Below are 19,941 nucleotides of genomic sequence, written 5' to 3'. Positions count from 1 at the left end.
ATATTTACTTTACTAATGGAACTGTCACAATAAGAAGGTCATATTGATCAATACAAGTCCTTCCATCAAAGAAAATCTTTTCACCAGGTTTTTGCTACCCCATCTGAGAGCAGCATGATGTAGGGGCAGAGACTTGATTTCCAGTGATGTGTCACTTATGGGGCTGCTTGCTGCAATTTTGATAAAATCACTATTTTATCTGCTGCAGATCTACCAGTTCTCTGAATGCTGAACTCTGTATAACTTGCCCACACCCCTGATTGGCAGCTTTCTGTGTACACTGTGCATAGGCAGAAAGCTGCCAATCAGTGGTGTGGGCAGAGCTCATGAATATGGAGGACTAAACGACAGAAGGTTTACTAGTAGCAAACAGATGAGCAAACAGTGCTGAACTCTGAACGCGGACTTCGCCTTGAAGTCTATTTTACAGTTTGATAGTCCGGAGAGAAAGATTTTTTTAGCACCAAAGTTCAGGCTACCATTGATTTCTATGGGGTTTGAGTTCGGGTACAGTTCTGGTACCTAAACAGAACTTTGGACTAAAGTTCGGTCGAACACGACCATCGAAGGGTCCGCTCATCCATATTTACTAGTCCGCTAGTGATAGTCTTCTCCTGATAAAAGTTATTTTATCAAATCTACAGCAAGCAGCCCAGTAAGTTACACATTACTAGAATCAGGGTCTCGGTCTCTAGATTATTATGCTCTCTGATTAGACGGCAAAAACTTAGACATGTGGTGTTTTTTCAGCGTTTTACATTACCAGCAAAGTAAATGAGAATTCTAAAATCTCGATTATAGACTGATTTTCTTTTTCTTGTATTTTCTACGCTGCTGGGCATATTTTGTTTTAATCTGCAGCATGTCCATATATTCAGCGTTTTTGCAGCGGTTTTCACAAATTTAAATGAACAGAAAAATGTAAACAAAGGCGCTACAAAACACACATAAAAATGTGTCAAAAATGCGCATTTTATGCAACATTTTCCTGCCAACCCTCTGATTGTGGTGCAGAAAAAAATCGCTGCATGTGAACATTCCCTAACATTTGAGCTCCTAAAAGAGCTGATCATCAGGTTAGCTTGTATAAAACAGTCCCTTTAATAACAAAAAGCTGTGCTACATTACACACAGTTTAGGTAAGAGGAATATTTTTGCACATATGTACATATTAAATTTCCTGCTTATAGTCAGAACAACCAAAACGAGAGCAGCCATTGGTTTCCCTGCTGGCTATATGGAGAAGACGTGAACATGAACTTTATTTATTAATAATATATAACTCCATTAACAGTAAGGGTAAAGTACTGCATTGCGAAAAAAAAGTGTGAAAATGACGTTTCATTTCCCTTTTTTTCCAGGAACTGTGACACACTTGTCCATTAAATGTGTGTGGTGTGGATCATCACACACATCACAGGATCAAGCGTGGAACGGTTTCTGTGAAAAGGCAGATTCTATTTTCTAGGGCAAAACTCCCCTTTAAAGATATGAACTATGGAGGTGTTCTTTCAAGAGGTCTTGTGAATAATGTTAAGGGACGTTAGGAAATACATCATGTCACTGTAATATGCGTCACTGAATGCTAGCATTCCTTGCCTTCTACCTGCTGTTGCATGGATTTCTGTGAGTGGAAGAACAATTTTTCCGTGGATTCTGTTCCACATGAACATTGAATAAAGGTGAAGGTGTCTTCTTTGCGTTACGACATGCACCTTAAACAATCCCCATTGTTTCCCTCCATTGCCTCTAGTTACCTCACTGTGATGTGGCCAGCAGGGAGAGATAGGGTAAGGCCAAGGCTGGAAGCGGCCCTCCCCTGGGGGTGGAGGGACAGCTGGAGGAGAATCCAGGGGAGTGTACGAAAGAGGGAGAGGGGGCCGAGGGGGGCCCGAGTCCTGAGCAGAGAGGAAGCCAGAAAGCATTAGCGGCAAGGGTTAGAATAGGGAAAAAAGAGCGGAAATGTTGATAAAAAAGGCAAAAAGAAAGAAATAGCAGGATACAGGTTCACTGGTGAATGGTTTTATACAAGAAGAAGCAATTGCAGAAATAATTTTGGATTGAAAATACTAAACAACGAGATGGAAGAATTCAGTCACATATAAATAAAGCTTAAAGGGAATCTGTCAGTAGGATTATCCCTCCTAAGCCATCTAAATGGGCATGTAGGTCACAGGGAGCTGAATAAAATGATACCTTGATATGTGCGATCTGATATTTTATTCTCGAAAAATAGACAATTTTCTTAATATGTAAATGAACTGTTAAGATCTATGGGCAGGACATAGATATCTCCGAGAGTCTGCACCCCAGAGCTTATTTTAAATGAAAGGGGACATTATCAGTGTGAGACATGTAATGACTGACAGTCTGCTCTCCTGATCTACATGTTTCACACCCCTTTTAATTTAAAATAAGCTCTGGTGGCTGATTCTCAGGGAGACTGTGTCCAGCCCATAGATCTTAACAGCTCATTTGCATATTAAGAAAAACTTGGAGTTCTCAGGAATAAAACATTGGATTGCAGATTATCTAGGCATCATTTTATTCAACTTTCTGTCATCTATATGCCAATATAGACAGCTTAGGAGGGTTGATCCTACTGACAGATTTCCTTTAAAGGGTTAGTCCTGCTCCACTCACTTCTGCTATATTGAGCAAGACTAACCCCGCATGTTATGTTAATGAGAAGTATTAAATCTTACTTATATACTTTGTGATACACATTTTTCCAAGATTTTTTCAAGATTTTTCAAGACTATTACTAGAACATTTTTACATTTAGAGTTTTAAAATCTTTTCTGTCCATCTCCTTCTCACAAAGCTGCTGGTATTGTTAAAGGGAAGCCATCTTCAGAAAATGACCTATTGTTTAAATCAGGTTTTGTGTTGTATTTTTTTAAACATTTTGCCAATGTTTTTTTTTCCTTTACATATCACAAACTATATTAAAAAAATAAAAATGTAAATCTTACAATTTTCATATTGGCCACTGGGACTTTCATAGACCCATACTTCCTTTTGTTTCAGGAAACAACACGTGTACATTAGCCATGTCTATTGACCATGTGAAAAGGTCATTATGAAGGGAGGGAGTATAGTCAGCGGTGAAATCACTTATTGTGATTGGTGGATTTTGTGTTAGCAGCTCTATATATAGGTGTTACCTGTCATTATAATCCTGTCTCTGATAATATAGAGCGTTGATGAAAACCCTTCTTGAAATGAGTCAAAAAAAGCCTCTTTCGCCAGTGTGAAAATTGCCAGAAAATATGTAAAAATTACATGTAACACAGACACCTGATTTAATCAATAGGTCATTTACTGATGATAACTTCACTTTAAGATGCTAGGTTTGAAATTAAACCTACACGTGCTTTAAATATTTTTGGTCGAACACTTGTATCTCTCCCGAGAATCTTTGTTTCTGCCACCTATAAGCACAGCTTATCTCCTGGGATGACCAAGGGACTGGGCATTTAAGGTCAATCTGCCTTTTCTCCCCCAGTTTGTAGGGGACCCCCATTAATATTAGATGGTTAGCACTGACTATAATGTAATGTGTATGAGCTTTTACAATGTGTCACCGTACATAGATCTCCTCTACAAAATAAAATGTGGTGCTGCTACCGCCAATCAGTTGTGTGAGCAGGACATGGTTAGAATAGGTTTAACCTCTCAATGTAAAGAACAAATGTTTCTATTTACTGACAGCAAGTTTAGAACTAAAAAAAGGTTACATCTAAAGTATACTAGAGGGTAAATTGCTACAAGAGTTTAAATTTGCAGTACTGATCTAAATCAAGACTTTACTTTCGCTAGTACAAATGTATTTAAGAAATGTAGTTTCTGCTGAAATAATTAGTAATGAAATAAATGAGATCAATCTCTGAATTAACTAGGTAAATGGCCCAAAGTCATATAGAAAAGAATGATATAGAATTGGAGAGAATAAAAAGGTGTTGTAATAGTAACTGTGTGCGCTGCCCTCTGGGGGTGATGCCCATGAACAGCAGAAGGTCCTGCCTAATTATTAGCACATGTATAAAATATGAAATACATACACTTACTTCACTTGTAGTATGCTTAGTAGGCGATCCCTGAGATCCTGAGATGAGAGAGAATGGGCTGAGGGGGCTGGTGAGACTGGCAGAGCTCAAGGGGCTGGCTGGACTATTCGATGTGAATGTTGTTGAAGGCCCTGCAACTACTATGGGAAAGGACACAGATCAATGATGGAAAAAAGGAAGGACATGTACAGGGAGATTGTAAAAAATTATAGTGACTCAAATGTATTCAGTGGTATAACGTCTACTGCTTGTAATAAATAGCTAGAAATAACTATATACATATGCAATCGTCTCGTTTGTAACGTCACTACAAATTCTTTAGAGGGAACCAGACCGTATGTTCGTACTGAACAAGCCACAGGCAGCACAAATCAGACACTCGCTGCACTATTAAAGCCATGTATGTAGTACTCTGAAATGCTGCAACGTTTCAAAGAAAACATACTTTTGAAATGTCGGCGGGGACAATGCGTCACGGATGACTATTCCAAAAGGCAGGTCCTTGATGGCTTCTCTCCTAGTCTGACAGGTCTCTTCCTATATGTATGTACAGAGGGAGATATGTCAGTCTAGGAGAGCAAGGCAGGAGAAACAGCTTGGAACCTGCCTCGGTCTTGGACTACTCTTCCAAGAAGCATTGTTCACGTCAACTTTTAATAGTATATTTACTTCACAGCGTTTCTGAATATTACATACCTGGCTGCAATAGCGCAGCGAATGTTTGGGTTCGGGCAGTAGGAATCTCCTGTTAGGTTCCCTTTAAAGGGTGGTCCGTGACTTTTTTTGTTTTACTATGTGTCAAAAAACTAACAGGCATGTAGTTGCTAACAAAGGCAACTGCCTCCTGTTGCACCTGGCACTGTCACAGAGTTATTCTCTGCTCCTGCTGGCGATTCAGCTGCTCCGTCAACAGAGCAGCTCTTCTTCTTCCGGGCTGCTCTGCTGACAAAGTGTGTCTGCTGCCGTAATGCTGACCGACAGCCAGCTCCCCCAGTTAGGTAGCAGAAGCCATCTGTCAATTAGCATGACATCAGCAGTCCCGCCCTGTCAATAGAGCAAAGCGAACGTCAGCAGAAGCAGCTGAATCACCGGCAGCAGCGGTCTATGACTGCTTAGTGCCGGCGAAGAACGGTGCCGAGGACATCAGGCAGGTAGGTAGCAACTACCTGCCTATTAGTGCTTAGGCACATTTTTTTTTTTTTTACAAAGTCCTGGATATCCCCTTTAATTAGGATCCTCCTTTTCACAACATTTTAAGCCCATCTGACTTTTTGGGAGGGATTATTATCAAACAGTTGGAACTCAAACTCACCTCTGTGTTTGGCTGTGTCTGTCCCCCTGGAGGGGTTATTTTTCCTAAGGCCTTCCATGACATCTTGAATCCTCCATATTTCCCTTTGAATGTGTCTATTCATCAATTCATTCTGAAAAATCAGTATACAATCCATGAATTGCTTGCTCTGACATGCATTGCTTTTTTCCTGAGTATCTGCATTTCTTACCTGTATATTAAGGTTCAGCTGCTCCCACAAAGCATCATGTAAAGCGGAGACTTCCCCCTCCAGCACCTCATACTCCAAGCTGCTATTATTTAATGCCTAGAATACATGAGACACATCTGACACATTACAGGATGTAAACAGAAGATAAATGCTCAGGTGTACCTTTGATAATAAGCTGACATTAGGCATGTAAAATGGCAGCAGTTGTAGGATTTTGGGGTCTTTCTCAATAACAGTCTTAGAACTTGTGCAGACTACCGTATTTCCAATATTCAGATCGCAACTGGACAAGCAACTCAATAAGGAAATGGAAAATCGGACAGCACTCGGATGACATCTGTGTACAGTGCGCTTTTCACAGACTGACAGAATGAAGACTTTTTTTTTACATCTTCTCATTCGAAAAAATCGGATCACACTATCATCACACTCAGATCAGAGTGTGTTTAGCATAATCGGCCCGATTTTCTCAGATAGAAAATACGGTCGTGTGACCCTAGCCTTATTGTGAGTGGGTGAGCATATCCCATATGGAAAGTAGCATGTAATGTAATTATGTAAGTAGCTCTGACATGTAATAATTGCAATGTTGTCCTTGTCATTTCAGGGACAGGTCATGCCATGAGAAGATAATTTAATTAACCATTTTTGATGTGCAGGCTGTAAATTTCTTAGTAACCAATATAGTGCCTACTGTAATGAGTGGCAGCATGTGCCTTACCGTGGTGGCCTGGGACAGCTCCACTCGGATACTGATTAGCTGGTTCTGGAGAGACTCCTTCCGATGCAGTAACTTCTCTGGAAATGCTGTCTGATTGCCAAACATCTCCATCTCCTGGTGAGTTCCCATCAGTGCACTCTCCAGGCTTTCCTGTACAGAAGACAAGCAGTTAGTGCAATCTAGGAATTAGTCTTATTATTCTCAATCCATGTTTTATTCATAGGCCTTTATAAGTATGGTGTTTATTATAGGACAGTATCATTCTCCGCATTGGGATATTTTCCCTTGGAGCAGAATTGTTTGTGCAGCATGTGCAGATTTCTGCAAACCCCATTCAGTTGAATAGGACAGTCACAGACATTTCTGCAACAAGTTTGCTATGTGTGAAAATATTATTGCAGACATACAGTGTGTCAGAATAGGAGTTGCAAAAAGTTATTTTTTCTTTTTATTACATAATTCTATTCTTTCATTCTTGCTTGATGCATGTGTCTTTACTTCATACCGAATAGGATCCGTCACTTGATACAACCATGTCCATTTTTTATCTGCTGTAAATGTCACTGTTCTCCTGAATCTGGTGATGTTCTTTGATTGTTCCTGTGCCTGTCCATTACTGAGATATGGACCCCTCTGCCCTATGTATAAAAGTGGGTGTGATCCTGAACACTTCTCTATGGAAGTCTTCTTGAGGATCACACCCAGTTGGCAAGAATAATAAATTTACATACAGGGAAGAAGAGGCCATATTTCAGGAGCGGAAAGGAGCAGGAAAAAAAGAAAAACGATGTCAGATGCTTCTGTCACTTCAAGCCCAAACAATCGGCTCTAAGTGGTAGCATCATCCCTGAAATGCCGACTGTCACCAGGTCAAAAGTGACCAGTTTTTGCTCTTATTTTATTCCCGCTGCTCCCCTGAGAATTCAGATTTTTTTTTTAAATCCGCCACATGGTTTCAGAGATAGGGGCCTTTTTATTTAGTGCTAATTTTAATGGTCAATACTAAAGGAGCATGGCCTAAAGTGTAATCACACAGAGTAGCCTGAATACATGTCTCCAGAACACCCTGTGAGCAACGCCCCCTTGGTACAGACAATAAAAATTAAAAAGCCCATATCTCTCAGACCGTAGGGTGGATTTTAAAAAAAAAAGGAAACCAAAAACTGAATACTCTTGGGAACAACAGGAATAATAAACTGGCCACTTTTAACCTGGTGACAGGTCCTCGTTAAGAAGCTTTATTGTTTTACTGTTCGTCTCAAAAATCAACACTATTTTTAGGAAATTACAAATGCAGAGACAGGAGTTTTATGGTTTCCTCAGAGATGCTTTCCGTAATACGGCTGTGTGTGGGAGCTGTATATTTTATATCAAGATCAGGATAGACTCCCATCAAAACATAGCAAAGATTAGTTTCCCAAGGAAAACTTTCTGCTTTGTTTTGATGGGTTCCAATCTTGTTTTTTTCCACAAAATATATGGCTCCTGCATGGTACCTTATTCCAGCAGCGTTAGCGACATGATAATTATGTGTAGTAATGCTCCCTTACCTTCTCAGCTCGTAGTTGCTGGACCAGCCGGTCCTGCTCCCTCACTACCTTGTGCTGCTCACACAGCCGACCCAGGAGCTTCTAGAGGAAAGAAACGTACTGGCCGTCAGAGACTTCATAGCACTGCATTATTGAACACTGAACACACACAAAGGGTATGTGCACACGATCTGGACAAGGAGCGCTTTGGACGCAGCATACTTTATCCTGCGTCCAAAGCGCTGTGTTCTACTGAACACGGGTGAATCCGCATGTGTTCACTGAACCATGTGGATTCACCGCACTCAATGCACGGTACTGATCAGATTTCTCTTGTGGAGTCGCTAGTCTTGAAAGACGCGCCGCATGTCAATGTCCACGGGTGATCCACAGGTGCACAGATGAACACATAGTGGACATGGGATTTCTACAAATCCCATCCACTATGCTGTAACATATGGACGCTGCGGGTTTGACGCGCAGCCTCAAACCCATAGTGGCTCCTGATCATGTTCACATACCCTAACTTATGGTATCTGGAGCTTCTCACAATGGAAAACTTACATCCGTATCCTGTTCATTAATTTTGTAGCTCTGCAAAGCTTCTCTGTATGGATCTGCATAAGGAGACACCTAAAAGGGGAAACCCAACAAAAGTCCGCTCAGCACTTGTCAATAGCAATATGTAATACATATGGAAGCATAATTGGCACTTCACAAACTGGGTGACCTGTACGGACGGCCAAGCCACATTTCAGGAGAATGAAAGCTTTAGCAGGCTGAGCCTTAGGCCTTATTCAGATGTCCGTTGTTCCGTTGTACATGTGATATCCCATTATAATCTATGGGACTGTTCACACGTCTCCGGTGTGTCCGCAATGTAATCAATATAATTTGCATCATGGATACCCATGCAAGTCTATAAATCCGTGAAAATCACAGTCAGCACACAGATGACACCAGTGTACAATCCATGTGCTGTCCACGATTATCATTGTAATGTATACGAGAAACTTTGTAATTTATTCATTTTTTTCATAGATAAAAATCACTGATGAAAAACTGATGGTAAAACCTGACCAAACACTGATGAAACCATTTCTTGTGTACATGAAAAATGGAAGACGTCTGAATAAGGCCTTATCTTAGAGGGTTAACCAATTAAGAGTAATACGATAAGATCACTCAACTCCTGAAATGCAGATTTATGTCTGGTGAAAGATTATTACACGCTGCAGTTATTTATGAGACCTAATATTATGGAGGTTTATCCTTTCTCCTAATCCAAGATCTAATGCCTTCTATGTGCATCTTGTCTATGTACGGAAATGATATTGCATGGTGTGACGTGGATGACACAATGACACCTCTACTTGCCATTAATAACTCTTAACAACAAATGTGCATATTTTTACAGCCTAAAGAGGATCTGTCACAATATAAACTGCATAAATTATTAAACAGATCTCATAAGCCTGATGAAGCTGGTGTGCTTACTTTGAAAGTATGAAGAATGGCTGTATAATCCTTTTTTTAAGTTTTGCCCACAATATGAAAATTAGCATTGTAATATCAGGCAAGAAAACTTTTTTTTATCTTACTTTATAAAGGCAATGTACAAACAGTGCACAGATTCCTCATTTTCTGTGTTCCCAGTATTTCTAAGTGGTAAGCTCCTAACCTAATTAAATATAAAGGTATTGACACCTTTAAAGGAATTGTCAGCAGTTTTGCTATGTAATCTGAGGACAGCATGAGGTAGGGTCTGAGCCACTGATTTCAGTGATGTGTCACTCATTAGGCTGTGTGCTGTTTTCTTACACTGAAGGATTAATCACCTGGTAATTGTAACCAGCTGGCAGCATGAGCCCTGGTCCGACTCCGCCCCCTTCTGTGATAAGCAGCTCACTGCCTAAAGCTATGTACATACAGAGCCTGGTGTGGGCAGGGGCAGCTTTCTGAGCTCTGCTTCATTGCTAAATTGAAAAATTCTTGATTGTGTCAGAACTGTTGCAACCAGTAAACTAAGTGACACATCATTGGATTCAGGGTCTCTTTGCTTATATCATGCCGCTCTCAGATTAGGTAGTAAAAAGCTGCTGACATATTCCCTCTAAACGCAATCTGTCAGCAGATGTTTGCTACCCCATCTAAGAGCGGCATGATATAACAGCAGAGACCCCGATGCCAATGATGTGTCACTTACTGGGCTGCTACCAGCTCTCTGACTGCTGAGCCCTGTATAACCCAACCCACACCACTGATTGGCAGCTTTCTGTGTACACTGTACATAGGCAGAAAACTGACAATCAGTGGTGGGGGCGGGGTTATACAGAACTCATGAATATGGAGGACAACATGGCAGCAGGTTTTCTGGTCCTCTAGTGATAATCTCCTGATTTTATTAAAACTTCAGCAAGTCGCCCAATAAGTGACAGATTGCTGGAATCAGGGTCTCTGTCTCTACATTACGTTGCTCTCAGATACATGGCAAAAGCTAGTGACAACGTTTCTTTAAATTAAGTACATCAGCATAATCAGGTCTAAGAGATTAATTAATGTACAATAATGATATTGTGAAATCTTGTGACAGATCAGCTTCAATGCAATTATATGAGCACATAATAGTAGTACCTGAGATAATCGGCATTAACTGAATGGAGGGTAGTTAGTCTCCTAACGTCAATGTATTATATCTCATGGGGAGATGATAATGGGTTGTGCCATGCAGAGTGAAGGTGACACTTAAGTGTTCTCTTACTTGCATGAAGATCTGTGCTCTGGGGGACGAGTGAACCATATTATTCACCATGCTGATCAAAGTCTCACTCTCACTCATCTGCAGCAGGTGTGGGGGGGAAACAGAGGATGAAGAATAAATCCAGTCATAGCATTCACGCTGACATTTTGTGACCCATTTACTGTGATCTACACTAAATTACACATAGCGGTCAGTATCTGACTAGAACATTGAGAAAAACTTAGCGAGCAAAGAAGGATCTGGGCATCTTGGTGACTAACATGCCAACAATATTATAGCTAATGCCACTATAACTAACAACTAATTACAGTGTAACTGGTGCAACCCTTCATCAGGCCTATAGGCTATCAATGGAGCGGCAGGGTGCGTGCTCAACTGCTGCTCCATTCTAAGGGTTCACTAAGGCGGCTGATCGAAGCTATTAAATGACCATCGAATGGCTACATGCAAGCCAAATGGCAGTATCTTAATGGCCTGTTTAGATAGGCAGATCATTAATACGATCACTATGTGTATCATGTTCTCGGCAGCACATACTGTTCGTATAGGACGATGTGCTAGCAAGAATGATGATTATTAAGCATGCTTGATTCCAACGAAGTATCACTTACTGGGCTTTTTCAGTAGTCGGGTGATTATCAGTCTGTGTCGACAGACTGAGACTGATAATCAAAAAGCTGAGTTCTAGTGTGAATGGGCCCTAACATCCTTTAGAGTTGTCAGCCAATTTGAATTTCTTTATATCCATGATATGAGCAGCTGTGCATTTTGCCTTTAATTTGTTCTTCTTAATCACTGCTTTTGATAAAGTGCACAGATTCCTCATTTTCTGTGTTCCCAGTATTGCTCCTAACCTAAGTAGAATATATTCAAGTATTTAAAGGGATTTATCTGGTTAAGAAATCCCATTTTCAAATATCTTTTTATGTAACGCTAAGTTAATAGATGGAAATCTCCTCGCAATGACCTACCCTATTATATCATCAGTAAACAGTTTAAAAAAAAACCCTGTCCAAAGCAGGCAAAGTCTAAACTAATTTTTACATTTTCTTGGATATATGAAAGGTGAGGTCATCATTATTTACATCATCACCTCTATCCAGTAGGTTGTCTGTATTTTCTTGCCTGGACATTTGTATAAAAAGTTTTGAGTATTGGTAGACATAATTCCCCCAATCCAATGATAAAGGATGTTAGAAGTCAACTTCGACGTCTGTGGAAAAAAATCGCTTTTTCTCTAGTTGTATACCTTTATCTGGTTGCCTCATTGACCTCCTCTACTTAGTTTGCCATTAAACAACTACTGATCGATGCTTGTTTGCTGATCAGTAGTCGTTTAATAAACTATTCAAGGGCCTTTTGCTCTCAACAATTATCATGAAGGAGCATTTATAGGAATGGTCGTTTGCTGATAATCGGGCAGTGTAAACAGGCTGCCGACCATCTGATGAACAAGCAATTTTCGTTCATCAGGTAAAACAATGTTTTGTGCAGCACAAATATAAAATCCTCAGACTATGTACACTGAATGATCTATTACATATTGCTCAGTGCACATCTGAAGTCGGGGCGGCCTCTAAACAGGCTATTAAATGCCTGCTCACTGGCAAACATGCGATCGTGTAATCCTGTGCATTGGGAAATGCATACAGACCCTTAGACAGGCAGACCATATTTCCTATTCGTGAAGAACGATCAATAATAGATCATTCTTTGTGAACGGACTGCAACTGTTTTCGGCAGCACATGTCCTACTTGCAAAGGACATGTGCTGTCAAGATGATTGTAAGCCTCCTTAAAAATAATTTCACTTAGCGAACTAATCTTTTGCTCATTTGTTGGCTGATTGGCAGCCAGTTTACATTGCAAGGATATCAGGAAAAGAGAGATCCTGGAAATGGTTAGTCATGATAATGGGTCAGTATAAATCCAGCTAGAGATTGGCAGCGTTCTTTGTGCGCTGTGCATAGGCAGAAATCTGCCAATCAGTGGTGGGGTTATACAGAGCTCACGAATATGGAATATGGCAGCAGGTTTACCACTCCGCTAGTGATAAAATCAGTGTTTTATTAGCAGGAGATTATTGAATCTACAGCAAGCAGCCCAATAAGTGACATATCGCTGTAATCAGGGCCTCCATCCCTATATTATGCTGCTCTCTGATTAAGTGGCAAAAACCTGGTGACAGATTCCCTTAAATAGATTTTTGCATTATTATCTGATACTTTTACTTGTCTGATTATTTGTTTCATACACACTTGATTATTTACACTGACAAAGCAACAAATTCTTTCAAGCGGAGACACCTTGTTACAAGGGCTATGTATCACACAATCTAAGAAACAGAGGGAAAGGTCTGACACTGGGTCACAGTGACACCAACACACTTTAGGCAGAAATGAACATAGCTTTGTGGCTTCCTACCTGCTGATCCAAAAAATCAAGATGTCTCTGTAACTGAAGATCTAACATTTCATCCTGTGGGGAAGGGGAAGCAGCAGCAGGAGACAAACACAGGGTTAAAAAGGCAAAGCAGAGCAAAAGCTGGGCGCCTCCAACCCCACATTTACTGAATAATAAAGTGCTATTAGGCAATGCCCGGAGGAACAGAAAACTGGCAAGCTGAAAAGTGCAAAAAGCGCTAAAGCAGGGAAGGGAAGATAATTTGCCATGCAGCGTCTATGGCAATCCATACTACACACAGCACACAATACATGCAACGTGTACAGAGTAGCCTAATCACTATACATGATAGACCCAAAAACATGACACACACAGGATACAACCATTTATAACACTTTTTCAAATCTTATTTTTCCATACAAATGGGTGGGCTCCTTTTTTAGAATCAGGAAACCGAGGAAGATCCAGCTATACAAATCTTCTAAAAACAATTATACTTAATTTGGTCATAGAAAAAATATTAAAAACCCTTAGGAGGACATCAGCAAACGCATTTCGAACTATGAGTTCTTAATCATTGCATAGTGAAAAGCCGCATAGCGTCATATGTCATATCCTGTTAATCACATACTCCAAAAGAGAATTAAACAAATACATGCATAAAAAACATATAACATACAAAAATATTAAAAATATTCCAAACAACAAGAATAGTATTCCAGAAAAATATTAATGAGTCTACCCATTGCGAATGAAAGAAGGTGGGGTGGGGGGAAGCCCTCATTCATAATGATACATCAGATCGTGTCTGACGTTCATGCCAGCCGGCGCACGTGTATTCAGAGTGTAGATCCACCAACTTTCTCTATTCAGGAGTTTTCTCCTATGGTCGCCTCCTCTATGTGGTCTTATGACTTTCTCAATGCCAATAGTATTGAATGTTGTTGTATCTCCATTATGGCAAATTGGGTCATTAATATTTTTCTGGAATACTATTCTTGTTGTTTGGAATATTTTTAATATTTTTGTATGTTATATGTTTTTTCTGCATGTATTCGTTTAATTCTCTTTTGGAGTATGTGATTAACAGGATATGACATATGACGCTATCTCCATGCGGCTTTTCACTATGCAATGATTAAGAACTCATAGTTCGAAACGCGTTTGCTGATGTCCTCCTAAGGGTTTTTAATATTTTTTCTATGACCAAATAAAGTATAATTGTTTTTAGAAGATTTGTACATCTGAATCTTCCTTGGTTTCCTGATTCATTTTCCCAGTCGCACTACTGGTTCCGTGCGGAGATCTTCTAAGTGGGTGAGCTGATATATTTTTTGCTTTCTGTTTTGCCTTTATTAGAATACTAGATGGTCGCCCGATTCTAACGCATCGGGTATTCTAAAATATGTATGCGGCCGACCGGGCGCGACTAATCAGCGAAGCAGTGTTTAAATGGGTTGTGCACTACTTTAAATTAACCCCCCAATGTATCCCCCCGGGGCCCCTAATGAATTTTGTAATTACGTCATGTTGTCAATACTGCTTGTGACAACATCGCTGACCACGCACAGCCAGCACGTAATTCCCCCGGCTGCAGCCGGCTCCTGCTTCCGCTCACATCACGACTATTTGCGGCTGCAGCCAGGGGTCTCCTGTTCTGCATACCACGGTGAATGATGGGCTGTGGGCGGGGTTATCCCCCATCGTGTCACACCCAGCATCCACCGCGCGCTCTGTAAATTTGGCGCCAATATCGCTGGCGGCCGCGACCAATCAGCGAACAGTGTTAGTGAGGACCGGGGAGCGGCGCAGCCTGTGCGCGGCCGGACCAATCAGTGACACGGGATTTCCTGGACGCACAGACAGACGGGATAAGCCGATTATATAGTAGATAGAATTTGAGGACCATACACATTATGAATCACAAATCCATTTCTAAGGTATCCTGTATAACAATGCTTGGATGGACAAGGAATAGTCATCGGAATACTAGAATTCTGACTATGCCTAATTATACCAAGGACTCAGGGATACTGTAGCCTCAAAAAAGATGGGTTTGGAGAGGAGACAATTAACAAATTTGCCGAAGGCAGCAACCCAGCGCGATGGGTATGTGCCCAATGTTCTCTGAGATACACATATCGAGTAACCAGCACAGAAAATGAGGAGTCCATTTCTCTCTGGATAAACAGACAACAAACATCTATTTATGTAAGAAAATAATATTTCACAGGCTATTCTCACTTATTTGTTTAAGGCACTTTTGATATTTATTATATAATACTGTATAATGAATATTTATTTAACTCCTTACCAGTCTGCTTAATGATAATGAATGGGAATTTGCTGACAACCAGGGAGTGAGCCCTGGCCTAGTCCTGTTTACAAGGCTGATGGATTGCTACAATGTATCATGCTATAGATAGCAAGTCTCATGGGAGTCTCCTGGTCTTCATGTCTGTGTTATATACAGACCAGAAAGACCATCTCTGGCGATTTTGGCCCATATTACACAATTCCAAGCTCGGATCTTAAAGGGGTTATCCAGTACTTTTAAAAATATGCCAATGTGTTTTAATGATGAATACAACCTTCTTTCTAATTACCTCCTGGTGCTGTTTCTGCCTGTGACCCCCGGCTGCATCCGGCTCTGACATCCGCTGACGTCACGACGAGTCCAGGCTGCAGCCGGGGGTCCCTCTTCCACGTTCCACCGGTGGCTGTTGGGTTGTGGGCGGGGTTATTCCCCTGCGCCACACCCGGCATCCACCGCGCACTCTCCCTGTCCTCATTCACTGGGAAAGTGCACGGTGGATGCTGGGTGTGACGCAGGGGAATAACCTCATCCACAACCCAGCAGCCACCGCGGGGACCCCAGCGCTGAGTCACGCCTCACTTGATGTGCTGCCTGTGAGCGGCCACCGATAGCGCCGCTCACAGGCAGAAACAGCAACAGGAGGTAATTAGAAAGAAGCTTTTATTTATCATTAAAACACATTGGCATATTTTTAAAAGTACTGGACAACCCTTTTAAGTCCAGATTGTTACTTAATGTTAAAATTCTAATAAAAATATTAAATAGCAAAGACTTTTTCAATCTTGGACATGGATCTTCATCAAGCTATAACAAATTCTGTTTAACATTCAATACTTTCAATTATTATTTTTAATATTAGAAAAATAATTTGGATTTAACATGCCAGTTTGTAAATCTGTGATAAGGGCCAAAAGCGCCAGACATTTTCTTCACTGATCTGTATCTGGTACGATTTTATTGAAGACCACTCTACAGCATTGGTAAAGGTGGCGATGGACCCATGCACATAATATCATTCACTATGCATAATAGTTATGGGAAATATAACCCGAAGTATATTATTACACAGTGATCAAGTTGTATTTACGTACAGCTGGACAGGCCCATTGGTAGCTGTACAATGCTTATATCTATAAGACTGCTGCCAACTGTTCCCATCCACCTTTAGAGGTCTCCTATTTTAAAGTAGCTACACATTCATTTAAAAATCACCCACCATTGTCACCATCCACGAATAACGTCCTTCACTTCTGCATCTTAAGACAGTAGTGTGGATACAATTGCTGTGCTCTTTTTAAGCGTCTGTATTTTCCACCTTCCCCGAGGCTTACATCCTTTAGTTTAACCTTCCATGTGGCAGGGAAGCAAAAGCTTTTAGAAAATCTAAGTAGACTGCACTCTTCCACCCAAGGGCCGGATTCTATATGAACCATGAAGTATTTTCATGCACAATTACAATTTATTGGTTATCAACAAGAGTACCTATTCTACATGGAGAAACGGGTTTGACAACAGAATTTAGGGTAACTCCAATCTTGATGGAATCATGACAAGATAACATCAGACCAACATGAGGTCACCATGATAAATGTTACTATATGACTAAATGCTGTGTTCAGCTTTAGCCCAGACAACATAGAAAATATGTGTTGTTACAGGTCACGTGTGTGACTGAACTCCTGGCATCTAACCAGGAAGAGTAGGACATTGTAATTGGGCTAGTCTACTCCACCCATGCAGGGCTACATGGGACTGCAAATTAAGCTTCACTTTTGGAGTATCTCATATATTTGGGCAATTTATCTGAGCTATTTCAGAAATATAGATAGGTGTCATTGACTGTGCCTACAGGTTTCTAAACCCACAATTGAATTTATGTCCGACAACAGTATATTCTTAAGCAATGACTTGGAGCACAAGATGGATTGTTTTTTTGGACCTGGAGCCACTATTCAGAAATAGTGGCGTACTGTCCATGAATAGTGGGAGTCTAATGCCAAACATCTCCCCACCCGGCGTCACAATTTCAACGATATATGCATCCTTAGGACGCAGACAGCATTGAATACAATGGTGGGATATTGAGTCGTCAGGACCCACTTCTATCATTCCGCCTGTGAGACTCAGTTCAACAGGTGCAATGACGTCACTAGATCGCGCCTGATGCATGGAACCTCAGTCTGCAAACCGCAAAGACCAGAGCAGTATGCCTGAGAAAGGGGACAAGGTGAGTAGTGTTTTTTTCTTTTTTTATTGTCAGTTACTTGTGGGGGGAATATATGAGGACACCATATTGTGTGGGAGCCATCATACCGTTTTATGGACTGTGGAGCCATCATACTGTGTGTGTGTGTGGGGGGGGGGGGTGCTTTGGGACCATCATACTGAGTTGGGAGCTGTGGGACCCATTATACTATGTGGGGGAATTATAATGAGTGTAGGGGCTGTCGGGTTCATCATACTGTGCGTGGGCACTGTGGTGGCATCATACTGTGTAAGGAGCTGTGGGGCATCATATTGTGTTGGGGACTGTGGGGGATGTCATACTGTGTGTGTGGGGTTGCTTGGGGGACATCATACTGTGTGGGGAGCTGTTAGGTCCATCACATTGTGTGGGCGGTTGCGCGACCAACATTCTGTATTTGGGGGGCTGTAGGAAATCATACTTTTTGCGCTGGAGCTGTGGGGTCCATCATACTGTGTGGTGGATTGTTTGGGTCATCATACTGTGTGTGGGGGCACTAGGGACCATCATACTGTGTGTGTGGGCCGTGGGGTATCATAATGTATGTGGGGGAAGATTGTGGGGACATCATATTGTGCAGCGGGAGCTGCTGATTAATGTACAAGAGATGAATAACAGCAGCAGTAAAATTTATAAACTTTATAAAGAGCAGTAAATGATATGGTGTTGATTTGCTGCAATAGGTAAGAATACATGTTACAAATAGCCCTGTTGTAACAAGTATTAGCAGTAGCAGCTAATCAACATACTTAATTATTCTCAATATTAAGTTATAAAACAAATAATAATAATAATAAGTTAATATTCATATAGATCAGAATTAATTTCAGTGTGTTGGTTCGGCCCTCCAAATATTCACAGTTCCTCATGTGGTCCCTTGAGAAAATTACTTGCCCAACACTAGGCTGTAGTTTGGGGATCTTGTGCACAGACTGCACAGGTGAGTGGATTTTATATGTGCACAATGTATTATTCTTATCCTATCTACCAGTATAAAGAAAGTCATAAATTATGTCATAATATATAACTATTTAGCCGCAGAAAAGGATCATTATTTAAAAAATTACAAAAAACACAATAAACAGTTTTTTTTAGTCGTGTGGTATTATATGAAAGAAATAGCAAAAAAAACAAAAACAGAGAAAAGAACGCAAATCTGAGATACTGCTGGCACAGAGACACACCACAAGGACAGGGCAAATACAAAGGAAATGTTTGGAATAGACAAGGTGCCCTATCCATCACAATGCACACTTATGTCCAATGAGCCGAATGGTCTCTGCCTTACTTTCTTCCGTAGAGGCTTACCATTTTGTCATGAAGAGGAGGAGATGATGGGTAGCTGTAAGAGTACACTCCAGCGGGCATCGGTCGACGGTCACCCAAATAGTCATACTGAGGAGAGAAATAAAGAAATTTTGTAAATGAACCATCCAGCAAATGTTATCCTCTGGAAACAGTAATGTTTTCTACAACTTTTTCCCAACTATCTAAAACCACAGACGGCTAGCTGGCACTGCCTTTATTTTTGTGGATTTCAGTTGCTACAGGAGAACATATCCAATATGTGTGCATAAGAGGGCTGAGTAAGCTGCGTGACAAATCAGGGATGTTCATGGGCGGAGACGATTTTTTGGCGCGAACAAGCTGGAACCCTGAACACGAATTTGAAATGCCGAACAAATTCGCTCAACACCAGTCACGGACAGCTTCTGCTGGCGATTCTGCTGACAAAATGCGTGGCAACTTCAGCCCCAAGACAAAAAAAGGAAAAGTAACTTCATTAAATCAGAAATTATGAATTGTGCAATCCAATTGAACGTGTTGGCATTTAGCAATAATCACTGTATGTAACTGTCCTAATCAATGCTACTACAACGTTATTAGTCTGCGTTATCAGACATATCAAATTGTGCAACAGATGTGCACAATGGGATATGATCAAGTGGATTGTGTCACAACTTCATAATCTACAGAAGCCCAAACCACGGGACAAGGCTTGTAAATTGGGGTTTTGTCATCTGTAATGATCTCAGAGCAATCGTGCACATACACAAAATTTTTTGGTGGCCATTATGTGAATGTCCTACGTAAGGCCACCATACATATTTCGGCCAACAGTCTTAGGACGCTTTCACACTGCATTCAGACACCTGTTCAGTGGCTCCCAACGGGGCTTATGTTCGAACCCGCCGCAAAACGGAATTCGGGCGTATGCTACATATGAGTGTCCGCCTCCACGTCCGAGAATGATGCACGACACAGCGCACGTTTGCTCTGTCGACACCATTATAGTCTATGGCCCTGTCCGCGCATGTGCCCGAATCCCGTTTTGAGGGGGGTTTGGATTTAAGCCTCGACGGAGCCACTGAATGGGTGCTGCGGTGTGAAAG

At 41.1% G+C, this 19,941-nt stretch overlaps 1 protein-coding gene across 17 annotated transcripts in view; it reads right to left on the bottom strand.

Annotated features, from left to right (window-relative positions):
* Positions 1-19,941, bottom strand: part of PLEKHA6 (pleckstrin homology domain containing A6) — a 207,422-nt gene that overhangs the window by 12,538 nt on the left and 174,943 nt on the right. For 9 of the 17 annotated variants that reach the window (XM_073667040.1, XM_073667039.1, XM_073667042.1 and 6 more), the window contains 10 exons: positions 18,857-18,943; positions 13,008-13,061; positions 10,584-10,661; positions 8,387-8,455; positions 7,844-7,924; positions 6,294-6,443; positions 5,573-5,668; positions 5,383-5,494; positions 4,071-4,210; positions 1,758-1,898 (listed from right to left, as the gene is read on the bottom strand). In XM_073667040.1, the coding sequence (XP_073523141.1) occupies positions 1,758-1,898; positions 4,071-4,210; positions 5,383-5,494; positions 5,573-5,668; positions 6,294-6,443; positions 7,844-7,924; positions 8,387-8,455; positions 10,584-10,661; positions 13,008-13,061; positions 18,857-18,943 (1,008 nt within the window). Of the gene's footprint in view, positions 1-1,757; positions 1,899-4,064; positions 4,211-5,382; positions 5,495-5,572; positions 5,669-6,293; positions 6,444-7,843; positions 7,925-8,386; positions 8,456-10,583; positions 10,662-13,007; positions 13,062-18,856; positions 18,944-19,941 lie in introns of all 17 variants that reach the window. The other 8 variants (XM_073667054.1, XM_073667047.1, XM_073667050.1 and 5 more) reach the window with 6 other exon arrangements.

This window comes from Phyllobates terribilis, unplaced genomic scaffold, assembly GCF_046119375.1.
Source record: "Phyllobates terribilis strain yellow unplaced genomic scaffold, ASM4611937v1 Scaffold_2__4_contigs__length_985480577, whole genome shotgun sequence".
NCBI classification, from domain to species: Eukaryota; Metazoa; Chordata; class Amphibia; order Anura; family Dendrobatidae; genus Phyllobates; species Phyllobates terribilis.
Note: the sequence above shows the minus strand (reverse complement) of the source record. Positions and strands in the feature narration are given on the sequence as shown.